The sequence below is a fragment of the Ornithodoros turicata genome, chromosome 1 (genome assembly GCF_037126465.1).
Source record: "Ornithodoros turicata isolate Travis chromosome 1, ASM3712646v1, whole genome shotgun sequence".
In the NCBI taxonomy this organism is placed as follows: Eukaryota; Metazoa; Arthropoda; class Arachnida; order Ixodida; family Argasidae; genus Ornithodoros; species Ornithodoros turicata.
The window spans coordinates 79,674,804-79,697,876 of record NC_088201.1 but is presented as its reverse complement, the minus strand read 5'-3'; the positions used below and the strand labels follow the sequence as shown (position 1 = coordinate 79,697,876).

Genomic DNA, 23,073 nt, shown 5'->3' with positions numbered 1-23,073 from the left:
AGCTGCAGTGAGGGAGATGGGCTTCCCGCGCAGCATGATATGCTCGGCATTCTCGCAGGATATGCTCGATTGTTTCGTACTGTTCACAGTGGCCGCAACCGGCGTTGCCATTATAGCCGATCTTGGATAGTCAAGAGTTGGTGAACGCAGATCCAGTGCGTAGCCTATGTAGCACGGTCTATATGCCTCGACGGAGGTCTTTTATGGGAAGAAGGGGGCGATGATAGTGCATAGTGTCCCGTATCCCAGCGTGGCGCAGTCCAGCCAGCAGCTGAACAGCCATTTGCCAATCATTGTATTCGAGCATATCTGCATATTCTATTTCATGGTACTGCCCATGACCAAATTACGTCACGTGGTGCACACGTTTCACTCACCCCAATGCATTTCGCGCATGGTCTAAACTAAAATGACGCAAACATTTTTCAAACACGTACATTGTCTCTAGTGTTTATCTTGGTAACACAAATATAGCACACATGGTCGTTAGAAATATGAATGGACTGCATCGTGACTCGGAAGCGTTACCAGTAAGCCTAGACCGAGCCATGGACCTCCGTTGTGACTGCCGTTAACTTGCAAGGATTGAGTCATACCTGACTATGAACTTGATATTACCGTGAAATACCACGTGAGTTGCATCCTGTTGTCTTTGAGCTTTAAAGATCGCACTTCATTCGTGGGTTTGACTATGTGCACGCACTATAGGGGGTCTTGCCTTTCAGATGGAGACATTTGTGGAGGAGTTAAAGAGAGCATTCCACGGGCTTATAAAAAATAAGACATGGATGGACGAAAGCACAAAAGGGAAGGCTTTGAAGAAGGTAATGGTCGTCATGTTATGCAACAGTCTCCATAGCCATTCTTAATACAGTTTAGACACCTTTTCTTCTTCGCAGGTGGAGACAATGCAACAGAAGATAGGATACGCGGATTGGCTCATGAATAACAGCTACCTGGAAGAAAAGTACAAATACGTAAGTAATGTGCTTATGTAATGCAACCTAAAATACAGGCAGGCTTGTTAAAATACGTCATGCTACCCAAAGAACTTGCATGCTTCGGAAACCTTCGCACATAACCGCTAACCTATCTTTCTGACCGCGTTTGTGTGAAGGATGCATTCCTTCACCTCACTCACTTCCGCAGCCCAACAAAGCATCTCAAGGACGCAGGTTGTTCACCTCAGTCGTGACAGACTACGGTCAAAATACGGGACGCTAATGCATAAAGTTACTCCAGTATTGAGAAGTGAGGTAGTGAGATCAACTTGAGATAAGTGACGTTTGTCGTTTTTCCAGCAAACATTCCACGTCCGCCGGCAACAGGGTCAAAGGTCAAAACAGAGATAAGGTTCCCTGTCGTGTAATCCATTTGATCTTATCTCCTCCACCAAAGGGAGAGTCATTACTTGCAATGCCATCGATGTCGTAAGAAAAACCAGCCTTAAATAAATACCTGTCGCAGGATAACGCGATGATATTGCGCATGAAAGTAGGAGTGCGCAAATTACTCGAATTTTTATTTTCAAAGATTTTTTAGTGAAAAAGTGGGGGTGCGCAAATTATGTGAGGACGTAAATTATGCGAGTAAATACGCTACTCGAAAAAGTAAGGTACTGAGAGCAAGGTAAACAAGCAGCTCCGTATACCGCATACTTAGACTCGAAAAGTTATGCAAAGAGTTATGAGTTATGAATGAGTTATGAGTTATGGAAAGAGTATGCTACTAAATACATGCACAAACTAACTCATTTCCTTCGACATACTAGCAAGTTATAAGTTGTGAGAGTGATTGTCAAGCCAATACAAACAAAGTGGAGATAGAAACGGATATTTGTTAGAACACTCCTGCTTTTCCACAATATCTTCTTGGCCTATGCTCTTCTCCTCGCTGTCCTCCGCTGACATCTGGCGCGGTAATGTAACTGCTGATATTGTAATTGGCGATAATGTAACCCCTGATAATGCAACTCGCTTCCTTCCTTCATCGTCTTCACATAATGTACCGTGCAATGGGGTAGGATACCGCACCACCGCGGTGAAACACCCCATCTCATCGTCATCATTTATTGTTGTTGTTGTCGCGTGGATACCCAATACTGTGCACAGAAAGAGATAGAGGAAGACCCACACAAAACGAACGTGAACTAGCGAGCCACCTTATACTACATCAATTGTTGTAATCAACTGTTCCTTTCAATAATGAATATTTGTACCCGCCGTCTTGTGCTATATAACTCTATGAAACACTGGTCCCCTCCCTCGACTCTTTTCCAGTCTTCGAGCATTCACTAAAATGCTTTGAAGCCAACACATTGTCTCGCGTACCACTAAACCTGACCTAGGCAGCACACCAACGTTGGGTCGATATTTGACCAATATTGGCAATCTAGATTGTCAGGATTGGCCCAATATGGCAACTGCAACATGTCCTAATATTGCTCAAATTTTGGCAGCCAATGTTGGCAAGCCAGCCTTGCCAGTGTCGTGCCGATATGCAGGATATTGGTCCAGGTTTTGCCAATCTTGAGCTAGTACCCGTTCTTGGACAGATATTGGTAACCCAATTTGACAACGTCATTGTTCTGCCCCAAATTCGCCACACTGCGCAGACGTACTCTCATGGAGCACTCTTTTTAGCTGCTCAGTAGACAACACACTCACTCATCTTTAAATACACACACGTTTATTAAAAAAATGTTACATATCTGAGAACTGCCGGTCTTCATTCTCATCATTGGGGGGGGGGGGGGGCGACCGTACCCGCATCCGGAAGTTTTGCACACTCTGCTTTAGACGGCCGCCGCGTCTGTCAGCTGCCCCAGCCAAGAAATTTCCCAATACTTTTTCTGCGTCTTGGTAACCCGCCTTGAGAGCTGGCTGCTAGATTGCACCAGGACAGAAATGTTAACTTTATAACAAGATGATGAATGGGGAGTTTCATCGCCAGGGGCGGTACTCTACCCCATTGCTGGTGGTGATGCGGGGAATGAAATAATGAGCCCCTTCACAATAAGGATCGAAGTCCTATCGTATCCAGAAAGCAATTATCCCTGGTGTCCGATGCTAACTGTCTGCTTATGTTATATCCTGGCAGCACTCATTGCAACACCGGAAATTTGTGCACACCTTTTTCCCACACCCTAGTGTCACCTATGATTCTGCATACTCTGCAACCGCAAGTATCCAGACAGTCAAGAGAAAAAATATTAAGGCGATAAATGACGTGGCTTTTTAGAAACGGACTTCAATGTATGACCTACTTTCCGATTTTTCCCATTTTTGCGCGTCTGCAGTGTGCGACGCGGTGCACGTACAAATACCAAAAATTATATAACAAGAAAGCACATTTCACGACGAACAAAATGATATATTGCTCATCACAAACTTTTCAATAGACGCTGAGCAAGAGGGCCCGGGATACAACAGTAAAGTGAACGACCGGCAAAGTTTGCCATTTTTTTTACATAAAGATGGGATTTACTAGAGCATTTTTTGTACACTCCTGTCCACTGAAAAATCTCAGATATTTCTTCCGGGAGTCGCGTCTCCACCAGGAGCGGCCAAAGTTCGGAAAAACCAAAAGTGAAATGAAAGCGAATTCCACCTGACTTCACGCTTAATTTTTTTTCTCTGGGCAACGAATGAACATAGAGACTTGAAACAAACGGCTTCGTCACCTAGAGGCACCGACCAACAACATATACTTCTTCAAGCAAAATCTGGGACCACGTCTGTGCCAGCCTGTCTGATCTCACATGGAATCAGCCACAGACAGGCCATGTTCTTACCCTGATATTCAAACACCTACCGGCTTGCCCTATGTGTTTCCTACGGCACGAAAGTGGCATGAACTAAACAGCTCCCTGAGCGCACTCCTCCTTTTTCGAACTGACCTGGCATTGTATGGCCTTCTCTAGCCTTCTGGTCTCTCTGGTCTCCCTGGTTTCCGGGCACAGCAGTATAACTTTTATGGTGGCAGTCATCAGTAATGGTTTCTCATTCTTTTTGTTAGTCTGTTTTCACAGCCGTACCATTGGCATACCAAGTGAGCGTAGCGATGGCGTTGGAGGTTTTCTTGAAGTCAACGAGGATCCTGATGGATACAGTTATCTCAACCTTTGTATGAATATTGCGGCGGAGGCCCTGCCCGAGCATAAACAAAATGGTTCATATAGATGTATCGTGTCACGATACTTGTCGACGTCAACACACTGGTTGACAATTCTTGTTAACTTGCCCCTATCACCCGTCTCAATACTTTTACCATAAATAAACACCTCGTTTTTTCTTATATTTTCCCCGCATCTCAAACACTTTACATCAGCAAATACGCGCACATGTATTTTCCATAATTTAAAGTTAGCGCCGCAAAGCAACTGTGGCTATGGGAGCTCTTAGACGTGGACCCATGGAGAAGCAGCAGGAAGGAGTGGGAAACAGGGGGTTAGCATGCGTCCTGAACCGACTTCAGGCGGAATTTTGCCGGCATTCGTCTGGAAAGTCTGACGGAAAACCAATGGGAAAGTCTGACGGAAAACCAATGGGAAAGCTCAGACAGCCCAGCCGGTGGTAGGATATGAACCTACGACGTCCCAGTCCTCAGCACGACCACCTACACCAACGGAGCGGACAAAAGCATCCGCTCGGCCGTGCCGCTGGTATTATCCCGATGTGTTCATCGCATATGGCACGTCGCGTCGAAAACTACTACTTTTATACTCGGAGCATAGAAGTCGCATTCGCCATATTCTATGAAGGGTATACTGTTATTCTACAAGCGGTTTAGGCCTTCACTTCCTTAAGCATGCACTTGAAAACGTGCGCAGGTAGAGATGTTCCAGCCGGATACACCGTACGTGACAGTGACCGCTAACCTATTGAAAAATCTCGCTTTCGTAGAACTGGGACATCTACACACTTACTACAACAAGACAACTGAGTGAGTATTCGTTTGTTATTCACGTTTTTCTCTCGGGGAAACGAAGTGAGCTGTAGCGTACGTTTGCCGAAACGGCACTACACGGACGCATACCAATGGCACCACTTCCACATAAACTTAAAGGTCAGCTACGCCGATTCCCCGATGTGTTGAAACGGTTGTGATATTCAGAACGAGCACATCCAACTGCCCCCGAAACGCACCTTCCTTTCTCAATTTTTTCTTCCTATTACGAAAATTAATTCATCAAAGAAACCAAAACAAGGCATGGGCGCAGCGATTTTTGTGACGTAGATGGGATAAACCTGCTCCATCTACGTAGATAGAGAATCGTGCGTCTGATTGGATGAAAGCTGAGGCTTTCTCTGACTTCCCTGGTGTCTTCTCCCGTTTGCGAGGAAATCCAGTTATGGCCGCCGGCTACGATGAGCCATGGATGAGCGTTTCGTCCGAGGTAATCCCGAGAACTATTGAACGATGGAAACAACAACCGCGAACTCACCTCAACATCATTTTCGGCATGAAATTGTGATTATGTGCTCGAGAACTTCGCAGTTCAACCGTTCAGCTGCCATTCACGTCAACCCGTTTGCTGCTTTTACTACAAGTGCAGGAATGGGAGCGATTGAGCAACAACGTGAGACTTCGTGATCGTTTGAGCATATACCTGCAGAGGACTGGTCTTCAAAGAAAGAAGGCCGTATTTCTGCCCATGCACATCGTGCGATTGCCAGGCTTGTTACACGAGATACATATATTGTGCAGCATCATAGCGCGACTGCAATGAACGACGTAGGAATGTATCGTGACCACTCGAACTGCATTCGTTGAACCATTCGTCGGTTATATGAAAGTGCTCATTAGAGTTGCCCCGCACAAAAAGTGTTGGATGTAGTTTTGTAGTGTGTTGTTTATCTCGTAGAGCGCATCGCGGCATGTAGGTCGAGAGCCCTTATACGTATTTTTTGCATGTTTACTTGAGTGTGCGCATTGTTCTATACCACACAGGCCATATTTCATTCATAATAGTTTCGCAAATAAACACGTACGGGTCGATCTCATATTGCTTTTGAGTTAGGCATAGTGTCTTCAGATCAGGGTATGGGTATCCTGTTTGCTGGGCCCAAGAGATGTTATACAGGGCAGTGCAACATTTCCCACTTCTTGAACCATGCAAACATTGCCAGAATAAGGAACATTACACTGTGCTGTGTATTCCACACTCAGTTGTCTCGCGACGTAAACCCCCAATTATTATATTGGGTACTCCACATGTTCAACCAGTCAGCAGTTCCCATATCCTATTTTTTTTTAAACATGTGCTTAAAATTGCACAACTGCCACTCAAGTAACTTTGCCACCAAATTAGTCAGTGACAAAAGGTATATGTACTTTATCACAACTTTAATAACCTTGGTGGAAATGGTTGATGGTGTCCTCTGCCTTGTACGGTGCACTTCATAGCAAAATACACAATAGTCCAAATGTTTTCCTTGTCCACAAATGCCCTGTCAAAGCTGAAAGACTCTTATCAAAATGGGGAAGCGGGCTTGCTTGTCCAGAGAAACAAATATGAAACTGCAGTGCTCAACGTAAATAACTGCATGCTCAGCAACTAAGGCTGGTGATGCCGAAGACCTAATAATTCTAGGTTAAAAGGAACAAAGGAGAAAAGACCACTGCAGCATATTAATGTTGTTTCAAAAGTATAACACCACAAAATTTGTGAGAGTCAGTTGGTGTATTTAGTTATGTTGGTCACCTCCTGAAGAGGAGATACAAGAAGGGACATAAACACGCTATGTTGAGACATTGTGTATGTCCCTTCCTATCCCTCGTCTCAGGGTTTTTCGCTATGGACCTTCATGATGTTTTCTTCGGCAAACTTTACGTATTTTTATGTAGAATTGTGAAGGTACAGCCAGCCGCTGTTAGCAAATCACACAGTACTTTTCTTGAATCAAGAATACATAGAAGGTACACAGTCATCTTCAGCATTGCACACACCTATGGGACATGTTAATCACTTTGGAATGTCCCAGACATGTCATGGAGGCTGGCACATGATTAGTGGTGCTGAACAGACAACTATTTGTCATAGTTTAGGCATAAAAAGCAGTTTTGTCACCTGCATGTTGGGACAGATGTATCTCTACATACTTTGCCATGACACAAATATATGAAGCAACAAACGTACCCTCTAGTTTATTATAGTTATTAGTCAACACTGCCAAGAATGTGGGAACATAGTCTTGTACCAGTCACACACAGTACACTCTTCAAAATCACCTTCACACACGACACATTGTAGGTCAACGAGACTCCAGAATGATGTCCTCTCCCTCCCCATTAGCTGAAAACATTTTTCTACAACCTTGCATAAGGGGAAGTTAGTACAAGAAACGCACACATCCCTTTTTTGAACAAATCAGTAATCAGAGCGTTACCATACTGTGGTAGGCCTGCAGTGCATTACGTGGTACAGCACACACTGTAAAAAATTTCACCGTAGAACATGTCCCCCATTCTAATGACAGTCTTCTCCAGTTTTTCAAACTGCCGTTACCAGTATTTCTAAATCTTTACTGTAGTTTACTGGTTGTAGCAGAAAAAAGACACCACTGTTTCCGATCACAGGACGCAAGCCATAAGTGCTATACGGAAACAGTACATGCTGCTCTCTAGCAGTTGTTCGTGTTCGGACATGGTATGGTGCATGCAGGGTAAATTCCATGGTTAAAATATCCAAACGTGAACAGCTGTTAGATTACATGATGTCGAATGCTCTATAGTACAGTAAAACCTCCAACGTCGGACACCTCCCTACCTCGGACAACTCCCCATGATTTCATTGCACGGGCAGGCTCCCATTGAAACTACATGGGGACGAAATTCTCTATGTCGGACACCTCCCTATCTTGGAAGTAGGATAGGGTTTTCCCTGCAAAGTCGGACAAAACCCTGGGCAAATTACCTCAATATCGGCCCATGTTTGCACCCAAATAACCCAAAATGAGCCAGTGGCTTTGACTTTTGCCCCTTTTTTCCCCTATACTGGTCTCAGCATTTTGTTGCTTTAGTTTTTAGAGTCCAAAAACAAGTGCTGTCAGTCTACATTGTAATTCTTTATGTGAGCACTTGTCTTCAGTTTGTCTAGAGCATTTGAACGAGCACTGCACCAAAGCTATGAGAAGTGGGCTGACGCTTCTGAGACAAGTCCTTGCTGCTCGAAAAGCCCCAGAGGTTATGCCATTGAGTAGAATCTGAACGGAATTGAATATACTAAAATCAGTAATAATTATCAGTGAAGAGTGGGTAGAGGTACCACTACCAGGCACCACCACCAGGTACCACTAAGGACCTCAAATTGAAGAAGGGGGACATTTCTCACAGCTGTGATCTCTTCCATTTTTTGTTGCCGTCATATTCTGTAACTCGGACACCTCTATAAGTAGAAGACGCTTCGGCTGCACCGGGGGTGTCCAACATAGGAAGGTTTCACTGTATTTATGTTCCGTGTCATGTGACCACAAACAATATATGCTTTTGCTCATGCTGCACAGCACAGGCGAATTGAGCTGCATGTGAGGATAATAACATGAAACCCGAGGCGCGGAGGAAAAGGCATGACTTTACGGTCTCTGTGTCAGTTGTTTCATGTTGTAATTGCGTACCAGCTGGCCTGTACCTGAGAATAGGTTTGATGCATTGTACACGCACCATAGACATGCAGTATGTGGTGTGTTGTGATAGTAATGTCACTGCCAATTGAAGAATAATGCTCCAGGTGGATTGTTTCGGTACAATCTTGAACTATGTATACAAAGGGGTAGGGCATCTGCGTGACAGGTTTACCTGGAAGTAAGAATGTAAATGTTAGCTGAAGTCATTGAATAATTAACATTATCAATATACTGCTGCAGATGATACAAACAATAGCACACAAGATGCTCCGATATGTTCTGCAGGAATGTCTCTGTACTCACAATATTAGTACAGCAGCTACAGAAAGGCATAAAACAAGTTTTTGTATACATGATACCACTTGAATGCAACACAAGCTTCTGCTGCACTGCCAGAACACCACGGCGGACAGATTTACCTTACTTCACCTGAGAAAAAGTATGTACTGTTGCACACATGAAACTGCTTGAACTGCCCTTGAGCGCTCTGGAAGAACACCTTATTTGTGACCAAAATACAACAGCTGAGCCAACATTGAATTTATACCTTAGTCAAAATACACAAGATGTGCTGCCGTGCATATGATATGATGATACTGCTTAAATGTACTCTGAAAGCGCTGGCACCTCAGGCATGGTTTCTCTAAGCTAGCGAGCAACAGCAAGGGTATACGAACACAAGAAGTCGAGCACAAGTGATGGAATGCACTTGATTAATCAGAAAATGAAATGTCTGAGTACCAGGTATCACTGTTCCGTCAACAAAAACAGAAGAACTTTGAAGGGGCGTCTGGTTGGCATGGCACTGGTGACAGCCTTCAGCTTGAAACCCCGACGGTGGTAATTGAGACGTGGAGTGCAAGCTTTTCGGTGGTGCCAGAATGCCTGCGAAATCATTTAACAAATAAGGCAATTCCAAATCTGTACTGAGAATACACCCGCTGGGGCGTAATCTCTAAAGGATGAAGCAGTAACTGACAGATAGCGTATTTTTCTCTTCTACGTGGTGCAATTTGCACCGCATGACTGTCTTGTCTAACATTACGCGTCTTACCTTTATCTGCTGCCTAGTCCTGTCCCTGCAATCTCCTGCTGCAGATAAGGTTGGCACAGCATCCCGGACGAGACATCTTCGGCTTCTTGTGAAACAAGTTGCGCATTGCTTCCGTAACATTCGTATGAGTCAGATGAACAGATCAAATCACTGCTTTCGAAGGTGGCACCCAGTCGGAGTTGTAACCGATTGTTGCAGTCAATAGATGTCTCTTTCGCCTTTCGGAAAATTGTGGTTTGAAACATTGGAACTGCATGCTGAAGTGTTCTTGCAGACGGGAGCAAAACGCTCACGCATTCCCGGCACGCAGCACAGAACACGAATCACACCAGGAAGTCTGTACTGGCCTAGCAAATGCTTTGCAGTCGAAGGAAGCAAAACTCACGTTCCTCGTGGGTTTAGTGAAGTCCAGAAATGTACTGGCTCCCTAATAGCGAACTGCTTATCACTTCCCCAATGTGAATCTGCGCAGCAGACGGCTCGGCTGGCTCGGCAGAAGAAACTGGCCGGCTTGGCGGAAGAAACCAAGCCAAAAGTCATGTCAAGCCGGAGCGCGGGCGGACCACGAATGTGTCGTCGACACAGGGTTTGCGAGCCACAAGACGGGATGTCAGTGAAACTAAAAATTCACTTTTACGGAAAACCGCGAGGAGTTTGGGATAACTATTTTGTATACATAATCAGTGTTCCCTTATGAACACATCGTGTGAGTACCATTCCATTCTGTAACACTCGAAAATCGGCGTAGCTGAGCTTTAATACTTCCAAGCGTTCCCAGGCAATTATGAACTCTTCGGTGTTCTATATTTCGGCCAACGAGATGGAGAGAGTACTAGAGGGATAAACCGGCAGCAATATTTGAAGCCACCATAGATTGCGCCATGTTGACCTCACCTTGCCTTGTTTGCATATGGCAGACATTAGGAACTCATGCGGTGAGCGTCCTTGCGCGCGTACACTTCGAAATTCCGTGACATTTATTGATTCCGTAATGCCGCCAATAATTTTTCCAAAGCTTGCAGAAGAGATAACTATGATTGTCATATAACCAAACAGTGTGATAACGAGATGCATGAATAAGATCACCAGAGAAATCACTGAGGCCGAAAGATACCGTAATTTGGAACGTCGTGTGTCCGCACCCCGTCCTTGGCGCCGTCTGATAAGGAATCGGCTTTATAGCGAATTCAGCTTATTGCTTTCGTGCAGTAACAGTTGCGCTGGCTCGAGCGTGAATGTCCCACGGCCGCTTGAACCCAACTTGCGTTGCGCACTCCCGTTTCATTGGTCCTTCGGTTCGCGCTTCGTTCGTTTTTTACCTTGACAGAAGGAGTGCGAGAGAGAAAGGAAAGGATCGCCTACTGGCATCAAAGTTTGGCATCAAAGCCAAGGCGGTTGCGCACTCTATTCCCTCTGTGATGTGATGTGATGTGATGTGAATAAAGAAAAAAAATGGGGATGTAAGTTTCGACGAAGTCAAACTGGCTACCCCAGTACACTTAATACAGAAAGTTCAATCTGATGATGAGATGATGAAAACGCAAAAGGATGATGTCCAGAGACGAACAGAGATGATAATTGAGTTCAACATGTAGGTCAAAAGTTCAAGAGCTGCGCCCAAGTTAGAGTAAAGTGGCGGAATCACCGGGGGCACACACAGGACACATCACACATTCACCGTGTCATAGGATGTCCATAAGCCCGGTTGCATGCAAAAAGTCTTCAAGTGCCCTTAGCGCCTTGTCGGACGAAGGAGGACCTAATAGTTTCGTGATGTCGAAGGCTCGGGAGTCCAAACGGGAGAGGCTTGTCTCTAATGCCCTTCGAGCATCGACGTACTTCTGACACCTGAGAAGGATGTGTTCTACATCCTCTACAACGCCACACTCACTACAGTTCGGAGAGTCTCGCTTTCCGATTTTGAAGAGGAGACGTGCGCTGTACGGTACATTGAGCCGTAGCCTATGTAGGACAGTTGTCGTTTGTCGCGTAAAGGAAGGTGGTACTCGAAAGCGTAACCCTGGGTCGACCTTATACAGAAGCGAATCCCGAGCCGATCCTGTTAACCAGGAGGTATTGCACATTCTTTGTTTTAACTCGTTCAGCATTCGCCCCGCGTCACCCTTGGTGAAATAAATGGGCAACACCTGGGCGCGCCTTAGTTGAAGAGCCCGGCGTGCAGCAGCGTCCACAGCCTCGTTACCTGCAATGCCACAGTGGCTAGGGATCCACTGCATTTGGATGTCATGACCTTTTAAAACTGCTGCATGGTGTGCGTGTAAGACATCTTGTGCTGGTGTCGCCAGAGATCCCGTAGTAAACATGGTAGCTAGGGTCTGTAACGCACATTTTGAGTCGCTATAGATGGTCCAGCGAGCAGCTGAAGATTGTGAGTTGATGAAACTTATTGCCAAGAGGACTCCATAAAGTTCAGCGGCCGTTGCAGAGGTGACGTGAGACAGCCGCACCACTCTCTAAATATTCGCCTCCGGGATAACAAATGCACACGAGGAGCCGGATGATGTCGTAGAGGCATCCGTGAAAATCTGCATCCTGCCTGCGGAGCTGTTTAGTAGCTCAAGACTGAACTGACGAAGAACATGCGTTGGTATATCCTTCTTTCCCGGGAGTCCAGGCACACTAGTTCTTACGTCAGGAGGCTGCAGGACCCATGTTGGGATATCTGGTAATGCATGTGGCTTGTGTTTCGGAATAAGCCCACGTTGTGTCTGGATAGCTTGGGTAAAAGAAGAGTGGTGACGACTCATAATGGCTCGAAGCTGAGGATGGCGATGGTGACGCGTTGCCAACCGCACGTAGTGGCGGAACGTTTCTTGCATCCTGAGAGCTGATACAGGTGGTTCCCGTGCTTCTGCCATGGCTAAAGCGTTTGACGTTGCTCGAGGAAGGCCAAGACAGAGCTTGACGCCCTTTGCTAGGATAGACTCTAACACCTTCTCTGTGGTAACAGGGAGGTTGTGCAGCAAGGGGATGTGATGCGCAACCATCTGACTTATAAGAGATCGGTGAACGCTGAGCATTGCCCGAGGAGATGTGCCCCACCGGGAACCGCATAAGTAACGAAGAACATTAAGACGACTCTCAGCTCTTGCTTTTAGACAGCGCACCTCCGCTACCCATGACAAACTCCGGTCGAGAGTAACGCCGAGAAAGCGGTGATGTGGTACACGACGTACCTGATGATGACCAATTTGTAGCTGAAATCTTTTAAGATGGCGACGCGTAAAAGGCAGCATTACAGTCTTTTCTGAAGACAAGTCCATGCCTCTCTCCAGCAGGAAGTGCACTACGCGATCAAGTGAAGTCTGAAGGCGACGCTGTAAAGCAGGCCATTGCTTTCCCGATGACCATATACAGATGTCATCTGCGTAGAGACTAACAAATACCCCTTTGGGCAAGAGACGAGGCAGGGCAGCCATGACAGCATTGAAAAGTAAAGGACTGAGTACGCTCCCCTGTGGTACCCCTGCTGACAATGTGTGCAAACTCGTGTCGCCTTTTGCTGTTCTCACGAAAACAGACCGACCATTAAGAAAAGCAGCAATCCAGCGAAGAGCCCGGCCAGTGACGTTGAAACCCGAAATCTATTCCCTCTATTCCTCTCTACCTCGTTGATTTTGGCAAGCAATACATTTGCAATATCCATATTATACACGTGAAGGAGCGCGAACATTTTGGTTACATCGTCTGCGTTAGACAAAGAGCTAATGCATCCAAACGCAGGATAAACGCATGCCAATCCTTCCAATACCGAATAATTTTTGTCGTGCGAAAGGCGTGGATGTATTTGTTTGTGATCTCGCAACATTTCAGGTGGCGCACTGGCCCAGCCGTGGTAAATGCCTTTTACGACCCTGGAAGTAACGATATTAGTAAGTATCTCCCATTGTCTACCTTACTCTGAGCACAGCAACTGTACATTATTGAAACATGTTTTCGTTTACAAGTACATATCAAGCCTTTAGTTATTTTTGCAGAATTTAAGCTTTTTCATGGCAACGGTACTGCTCCTATGTTGCAAGTTTCCCTTGTTACTCCCGTCGTGTGTCAAGACTGGATTGTACATTGAAGAAAGGGAATGTTAAGATGTTGCATACATTCAAATAACTTAGATGAAACTTAGCATTGACACCTGCGGTTTGAAGAACTTGTGTCATGTGAGTGTACACCGTACCTTCAGCTTACTACCCGCCCGTGCCCTGCTCCGACCAAGACATGCAGTCGTGGTGACCTGCAGAGCGTGACACCACATCTGTCAAGCTCTCCACCAGGAGCCACCATGTAAAATATTTCCTCTCTGCAGTGTATTATAGCTGCGCGATCAAATCAAAACAAGTCAAGTTAAAGTCAAAACAAGTCAAAACAAGTTACAAAAGCAGTCGGAGAAAGCAGCCGCGGACGTCGGACACGATCCTCGCGTGACAGGGAAAAACAAAGAAAAAATTGAACCGGGCTTTTTCTTTCTTTGTTTTTCCTCTCAGCTCACGCCCGTATACATGTTTGAAGAGTGCCGCTGTACGTCACGGATCACGTGCTGGGGGATTACGTTACGTCACGACGTCCTCTCGTTGTGCGATGCGCTGTTTTCACAAGGAGATGATTCTTGAAAAGTATGCGGAACAAAGGCCTCGCCCTCTCTCTGTAGGTCACCTGCGCTCAGGGTTGTTTGGATTTAATCCACCTTGATTTTATCCAGTCGATTTTTTTGGGGGGGATTTTGTCCACACAATTTAATCCGGATTTTAAAGAGATTTCGTCCCGATGCGATGTGAAAGACAATCTTAATTCAACGTCACACGGGAAACTCCCGCTTTATTTTATTGTAGTGTTGACTGTTTACAAAAGCCCACGTACGCGCAACGTTGACTTCTAACTTTAACTTTTTAACTTGACCTTGTGAAACTTTTCAGATTTAACTTTTTCCCGTTTTATTCTACTTCTGCCCATTCAGGGAGAGGCTTTCTTCTGCTTCCTGGAGGCATGGTAACTGAAGTACGACAGCTAATCCAAGCGTTCATTCAATGTTACTGGGACAGGCAGTTTCATAAAACGAAACTATGAGAGGTTACCCGAAATCAAGAAGAACAGCAAAACACGTTTGTTTTTACTGTGTGTCACATTTCTAGGCTTGTCTATATTCTCCAAAAATATCCGGGTTGTAACAAAGACCTGTCAGGTTGGTACAATTGCTGACAGACGCGGCGTAACACATAAAAGGCGAGACGAGATGTCGCAACTTTCAACCTCTCTTTACTGAATGACAACAATTGAATCAAAAATACATCAAGCGAGCCGAACTACGGGACTACGAAAGATGAAAGTCACTGAAAAGGTTAGCCAGCTGTAGGACTCGAACCCACATCTTCTGGATTGCCGGTCCAGGGCTCTACCAATTGAGCTAAGCTAACACGCCTTCTCAGCGACTTCCAGGGTGCGTCATCAGAAGGGGCAAACCAGCCACGCTCTCTCACTCATCCTCCTTTCACTCCTACATTTCTGCTCACTCATACACACATTCATACGACATACACATTCATACGATTCATACACACATTCATCCTTTTCTTTCTACAACACATCGCTGATTTTCCACCCCGGGAATGGGCAGTCTTTACAGACTCCAAATCTGCACTTCAAGCAATTGAAACTTCCGGCATACGAGGCCCATCCGCACCCCTAGTCACCGACGTGTTAATGGCTTACCACACTATCTACGCCGCAGGCCACAGGCTAGTTCTCCAGTGGGTTCCAGCCCATTGTGGTGTCGTGGGGAACGAGCAGGCCGACAGCGCCGCAGAAGCAGCACTCTCGTCTCGGAACCGGACCCGTATTGTTCTGCTCAGAGGAGACCGCCGTTCAATTCTGCGCCGTCTAGTGACACCCCTGGCTTCCCGTCAACGGACAACCGACATCCTTCCCCCCTCTATGTTGAACAGAGTTGATCCCATGCTCGCTTTCCGCATGCCACGAAACACATCTCGTCAGGATGCTGCATTAATCCACCGCATGCGCCTCGATGTGGCCTTTACAGCTCAGTGGCGTTACCGCTTGAGACAAATTGATTCTCCCACCTGTTGCCACTGTGGTGTTCTTGAGGATCTGGAGCACATTCTTCTTCATTGCCCTCACTACGAACCTTCCCGAATCACACTCTCCGAGTCTCTTCGTCAGCTGGACTCTCGCCCTTTCTCCCTACCGAAATTGCTTGGTCCCTGGCCCAATCCAGCCCAGCAACGCTCTGCGCTCAAAGCTCTTCTGACATTTCTGGACACCATCGGACTTCGATCGTTATTGTAAAGGGGCTCGTTATTTTATTCCCCCCATTCCACCAAGCACTGGGGTAGAGTATCGCCTGTTGCGATGAAACTCCCCACTCTCCAAGGCCGAAAATAAAGTTGTTGTTTCATACGACGGGATCGACGCAGGCGGCAATTGTTGAACATTCAGTTCTTTCATGTTCTTCAACAGTTGCCGCCTGCGTCGATCCCGTCGTATGAATGTGTGTATGAGTGAGCAAAAATGTAGGAGTGAAAGGAGGATGAGTGAGAGAGCGTGGCTGGTTTGTCCCTTCAGATGACGCACCCTGGAAGTCGCTGAGAAGGCGTGTTAGCTTAGCTCAATTGGTAGAGCCCTGGACCGGCAATCCAGAAGATGTGGGTTTGAGTCTTACAGCTGCCTAACCTTTTCAGTGACTTTCATCTTTCATCGTCAATTTCTTAGGCAAATTGAGGCTTTGTATGTATTTGTCCCTTCTATGTTGTTCCAGCCTCAGAACATCAGTTCTTTCATGTACGAGACTACACCCCGCCAGGTTGCCTCCTCTCTCCTCTCATGCAAACCGCGTTCCTTTGTTTATCAGGTCTTCCTGTTTCTTTTTTTTTTTAATATCGCAGTAGGCGAGCTCACACATTTATTGTTTGCTTTCTTTATGTTCCAGCTTTCAACGACTTGTCTGTATGCGTATCATGAGATCGGTAAATTACCTGGGTGGCCGTGAGCCGCCAACTGCGAACTCTGTCTATGTTTTGATCTAACTTTGTTTCCATGTTCTTGCAATCTTTGTTTTAAACACCTGCCTGTCTCGCCATATACGGTTTACCACAACTTAACGGTATAGAGCACACTACTCCAACTTTACAGTCGACGACTGGGTTTCTATGTTTTATTTTGCATTCATTACGTGACGGTCTACTTGCGACATATCGCGGCAGGAACGAGAGTCTCTTCTTCAAAGAGGGGATGCTTGATCCCCTCTTTGACGTAGAGAGACTTTTACGTTGACCTTACCACATAATTTCATGAGTCTATGGGTGGCCCCATGTATACAGGGTGGTCCACCAACCATGATAGAAATTCATAGTAAAAAACGTAGGGCCCGGAGAGACATGCGGTCAAGGGATTTTTTTCTGCCAATAACTTTTGCTACATATTGGTAACATTTTTATTTCATTTCAATTGACGGAAAGTTAATTTCTTGAATTGAACTCCGAAATTTCCCAAGGCAACCTAACGTTTTCTTTGCGGAAATGGGTTCCCCGTGGTCATTTTACTCAGTATAGCACATAATCCCACTCGTAATGCAATGGCAATTGCCGAAATAAATTTGCCAAAAATCCCTGGAAATGAGCCCTCGGCTCCGCCTCTTTTTTGACGGCTCGTAGTTTGAGCGCTTAGATGCGAAGAAAGGAGGTTACGTTGACACGCACACGAGGGGAGAAAGGGTTACAAGCCTTACCCACGGAACAAACACGCGCGGTGAGTGCGGGAATCAGAGCTATCTTATCAAAAATGAGGTCGTCGGACGGCTAGTAACCCTTTCCCCCCTCGTGTGGCGTGTCAATGTAACCTCCTTTCTTCGCAGCTTTGCGCTCAAACCACGAGCCGTCAAAAAAGAGGCGGAGCTATGGGCTCATTTCCACGGATTTTCGGCGAATTTATTTAGGCAATTGCCATTGCATTACGAGTGGGATTATGTGCTATACTGAGAAAGATGACCACGGGGAACCCATTTCCGCAAAGAAAACGTTAGGTTGCCTTTGGAAATTTCGGAGTTCAATTCAAGAAATTAACTTTCCGTCAATTGAAATGAAATAAAAATGTTACCAATATGTGGCAAAAGTTATTGGCAGAAAAAAATCCCTTGACGGCATATCTCTCCGGGGCCTACGTTTTTTACTATGAATTTCTATCATGGTTGGTGGACCACCCTGTATATGGAATCACCACCGTGGGTTGGTCTCTCGAGTCGCTCACTTACCCTTGGATGGTCGTCTTACGTTCCAGGAGCCTTTGAATCCTCGCCCTCACGAAGTCATCTGGATATCCTGTCTGCCCCAATCTTTTCTCTCTCTCTGTCTGCCCCAACTCTGTCTATCAAAAGATAGACAGATAGAATGATCAAAAGATAGACAGAGTTCGCAGTTGGCGGATCAAAGTTTTGACGTCTGGGTGCGACCCGCAGTTCGAGGCCACCCAGGTAATTTACCGATCTCATGATACGCATATCAGACAAGTCGCTGGAAGCTGGAACATCAAGAAAGCAAAAGATAATTGTGTGAGCTCGCCTACCGCGATTTTTAAAATAAAAAAAACGAAAACAGGAAGACCTGATAAATAAAGGCACGAGCCCAAGCAGCACAACGTACTGAAAGTCGAGTGCTATGGGGGTGGCCGGGTAGGTGGAAGGACTTGAACAGACCCGTGAAACTAAAGATAATTGATAAGACACATTCCGTCCACCCCCACTGCACTCGACTTTCAGTACATTGTGCTGCTTGGGCGGTTTGGATGAAAGGGGAGAGGAGGCAAGCTGGCGGGGTGTAGTCTCGTTGTTCGGCTCTCTTGATGTATTTGTGATTCAACTGTTGCCATTCAGTAAACAGAGGTTGAAAGTTGCGACATCGTCTGTCTCGTCTTTTATGTGTTAAGTCGCGTCTGTCAGCGATATCCCGGTTTTATCCAAAAAGCCCACTGGGGAGGATCTTTTTTTAAAAATAACCGCATTTTTTTCAAGCTTGCCGGCGCGCATTGTTCTTTCGCAGCATGCTCACCTCAGTGCTCCTTTAAGCAGAAACATTCTCTCAATGGATCGCGCATGCTCCGATCGCCGAATTACACATTGCGCAATGTTGAACGCAACGTAGAGCTTCAGAAAAGCCGAAGCGTTTTCGGTAATGTTACTTGCAATACGTCATCACTTGAGCACCACTATAGTTTTTTGATAACAGTAAAATTATTTAGATAGTGTTTGTGCGGCGATTTTCCAATACGCTGTGTTATAGTAGATTGTACTAGAATAATATTTTGAAACAATTTGCTCTTTTGTTGCACTGCTGGAAGTATTACTGCCACAGTGAAGGTTTCTTTTTCACTGTAGCGTTCCCGGCTGCGGTTCTTCAACCACCATTCTACAAGTACGGTTTACCGCTGTAAGTAATAGTCACTTCCATTTGGCCAAGGCCAAATATCCGGAAATCCAAGTCCTGTGGCAGGAGTATGCCACTAAGTAACAGGCACTTGTCAAAATCATGTAAACCGTGCACGTCTAGCTGAAATTTTATGTACAGGGACCTTCTGTGACGGTTGCTGTGAAGGGCTCCCGTGGTGCTTGGGACAAGTTACTGTGCGATCACATAAATGTTCTTTAACGTTCCCTGGGAGATAGTTGTGTTCCCAGAGAGTACCCCTAAAACGTTGTTTTGTAGTGGCTTCCTCTCTGTATGGCAGCAGTGGCTTCCTCTCTGTATGGGAGAGATGAGATTAAACGTCACATATGCTTATGAACTATTCCTGTTATGTCTTGTGCGCGGTGTACTAGGAAGAGTTCGATGGTTTTTACTCTGCTGTGGCGTTGCTTTATGTTACAAAGCAAGGGCTTTGGAAGTTAGGTTGTCTGTAACCATCAGTTCTGCAGGTCACTGAACATCGGAGCAATTGGGATGGTTATTGGCCACGAAGTCACCCACGCTTTTGATGATACCGGTAAGTGCGTCGGAAACGCTTAGTTTCGCTATAGCTTCACATGACTATAACAAACAGGTTATATTTCCCAATCCTATTTCCTAATAATATTTTCTGCGCTCTTTGCTTTTATGTACAAATGCTTCGCCCTAGGTCTCGCGAATTTAATTTGTCCGCGGCACTACTTTCGTCTAAAAACTGGTCGGCATATACTTCTTAAAAAGCTCATGATGTGACTTCTATATCAATTCTGATGACTTAAACACGTAGAGAGGAATGAACATGTGGGTTTGTTGACAAATGTATCGTAGACAGTGAAAATTGTGGGAACCGTGTTTACGAAGGGGCCGGGGAGGAAAATCGCGAAGCAAGTGGTGGTCAAGAACTAAGTTCACTGTGTCTGCCAGCGGGTCTTGACAATACTGGTGCCCCTCGCACGCCTGTGGCTGTTCGGCTGCTGGCTTACTCAAGATGATAACGGATGGTGGAAGGTCATGCTTAAACCGCGCGCGGGCCGGGTTCCTGAATCGTTGGAACAGAAGTTACTGGTGTGGTCCTGCGTGGACAACCGCAACGTACGGCGACAGGTACTGGGTCGTGTAGCTCGAGAAGGTGCCGATAGCCGACGCTTCAGGAGAAGAGTCGCAAAGCGTGAAGCGACGTGACGCACCCTGGTGTGCTGCGAGGCGGGAGTGTTTTTGTAGAACGCCAGGTCGTTGAATGGGCATGGAGCGCCGCCGCCTAGTGAGTCCTCGTAGGAACGAGGTATCATAGATCCATTGATGGCCTCTCCGGCGTATATAGTTTATAAGCGCTCTTGTGAGATTTGTAATGGTGAAGGGCTGAATTGTCTAGACTGTGGTGTCCCTTGTCCGTGTCACGAAATGCAGAGGAGACGGTGTACCTCTACGTGTGTTCTGATCGCCTAGGATACAATGTCGTTAAGGGCCAGATATGCAGGGGAGCTTCTGAACTCGTGATCTCACTCCAGTGCATCATTCACTGCATCAAAAGAAGGTGGATTCTTTTCGACATGAAAGGCGCTGCCCAATTTTACGTTTTTTTTTTTTTTTGTTCACCAAGGGTGCAACCGAAATGACGGAAATGCTTCTAACCGGTGCAGCCACCCTTCGACCCGAAAACAACGCGAGAGTGCAAGAGGATGCCGTCTGCTGCTGCGTCGTCTGCCATGCAGTGCAGTTAGATTGCAGTTCACACGTTGTTTGTATATTGTTCGCGGTCACTGTAGCAGCATGTACTACAGTTGGCGTGCTTCGGCTCCTTAATACAAATTTAGAAGAGGCAGCAATTTCAGTTGTAGCGCATGGCAAACTGATCCAGGTTCTGCTACATACTGAGAACGCACCGCACCGCGTTACTCTAACCGAATGCGACCGCATATTGACTTTGACACGTTAAATCAATCTCAACAATGCTTGCGCATCCAGTAATTTATACGAATACAAACCGGGCGATGTGACAATATGATTGCAGCAAAAAGCTATATGCAATGAGGAACTACACTAACTACCGGGATCCCAGCGGAAAATCGATGTCACTCAAAAGATACGCTTTAATGGGTTTGCGATACGTAACAGCCCTTGATCATGCTCGGCAATCACGTTCCCATTTCCATAAAGACGTGAACATGGGTGCGCTTTTCCAGGCCGCGTTACTGTGTGTGTCGTCTGCTCGTCCTGCCTCGCACCCTTGCACCTACTCTACCAACGGTCCAGACGTTTTAGGGTCCAGCGCCGAAACGAAGCAATTTGCACCGTGAAACAAATGCGAAATAGCAAATTGCACTATCGAAAAGAAAGCAAAGATGCTGCCCTCTTAAAACGGGTGCTGGGAGTTCAGGCAGTCCCCAAAAGCTCCCCGTAGAGCCCATTGTCAGGGATAATTGACACAACACTGCGCCTGTGGTCAATCAGAATGTGTTCTTAGCTTCCTCAACCATCCAGCCAGGAGCGTTCCCGTTCGGCGCGCCGCTCGGCCGTTCCCGGCTCTCATCGACTCCTACTGGCTTTCATGTCAACCGTGCCGTGATTCCAAAATAAAAACAACTCTGAAATGTTCTGGCCAAAACAGACATTTATTGACGCATCACGCTGGCTCGCACGCCTAAAACATGAATAAGCGCCCTAACTGTCGCGTTTGCTAACACACTCTGGTCAAGTTCAAGCTTGTAAAGCACGCACACACACAGTCGATTCCTAATAACGAAGAAGATTTACATGGCCATGTCCTTTCGTCACGTAATACGTCGAGTAGTCCCAGCGAAGAAAAGTACGTACGCTGCACGCTTACCTTTGTTGCCACTGTGTTCGAAACCGGACGCGTTCACCGTGGCTTCACCAAACGACATCATTCCGAAATCCGATAGACTAGCCGATATCTGGGTCGAGCAACAGTACAACAGGTTCAGAGACACATCATAACACACGAGCAAGCCTGCTGCGCACAACTTTTTCAATAAAGGATGACTTCATCAAGCCGTCAATTCGCGCAGTTGCCCACAGTTCAAATGAAACCGTCGAGCCAACACGCAGACGCAGGTCCGCAAGCGAGAAAGTACGAATTGCCGTTTTGAATCCTAGCCACGTAATTCTTGCAAACCAACAGGAACACGTTACAGATGCTTGACATGTGGGAGTCTCTCTTTAGCTCTGCGTGCAGTAATAGTCTGTTTCCGTCCGCGATTGCGGATATCTGTGGTTGACTGGACCAGGCGATAAGAATGCATCTGGAATCGACCAGTGGACTAGCGCGCGGCGGAAGTTGGACGTCATCGTCCACGGGCGAATTAATTACATTAATCGTCCTTTATTTTTTTATTTCCCGTGTGGGCTGTATAAGAGAAGCCCCGTTAAAAATTATTGAATTAAAGTAGTGAGTGCAACATCTGTATTTGAAATGTTGAAAACCCGCACTGGACTACACAAAGTTACAACACCACAAAAAATAAAATAATTGACGTTACGAAACCCATGCGGGCCTTATCCTCAGAGTGAAGTTGTTGAGAGTCACATGTCGGTTAAACAACGAGAATTAGCCGAGGCAGACTGCAAACATGCACGACACAATCACGTAACGCCCAGAATCCATGAAATCAAGCATCGAATCTCAGGAACTCTGGAATCCTGACGTCAGCATCTTTCTCCTGAGTTGTTTAAGGGGGTGCAACACCCTCCGCGTTTCGTCAATTCCGCTCAATAGATGGAGCATAGGACGATCTAATTGAATACCTAGCGTTCACTGCGGAGGCTCCTGGTACTACGGCGGCAGACGGTTACATGTTACATTACGCGACTGATCCACCATATCAGCGGAAAGGATTAAAAGGCACTCTTTTCCTCTTGCTTTGTTCTTTTACCTTCGACCTCTAGCTTGCCTTCATCACCTTGAGAA

General features: G+C 46.1%; 1 protein-coding gene across 1 annotated transcript in view; it reads left to right on the top strand.

Moving 5' to 3' along the window:
• The window catches only part of LOC135378428 (neprilysin-1-like), a 98,432-nt gene that overhangs the window by 44,075 nt on the left and 31,284 nt on the right, over positions 1 to 23,073 (top strand). Inside the window, exons 9-14 of the mRNA XM_064611459.1 lie at positions 726 to 824; positions 900 to 977; positions 4,832 to 4,944; positions 13,516 to 13,574; positions 19,079 to 19,130; positions 19,616 to 19,683. Of these exons, the coding sequence (XP_064467529.1) occupies positions 726 to 824; positions 900 to 977; positions 4,832 to 4,944; positions 13,516 to 13,574; positions 19,079 to 19,130; positions 19,616 to 19,683 (469 nt within the window). The remainder of the gene's footprint in view (positions 1 to 725; positions 825 to 899; positions 978 to 4,831; positions 4,945 to 13,515; positions 13,575 to 19,078; positions 19,131 to 19,615; positions 19,684 to 23,073) is intronic.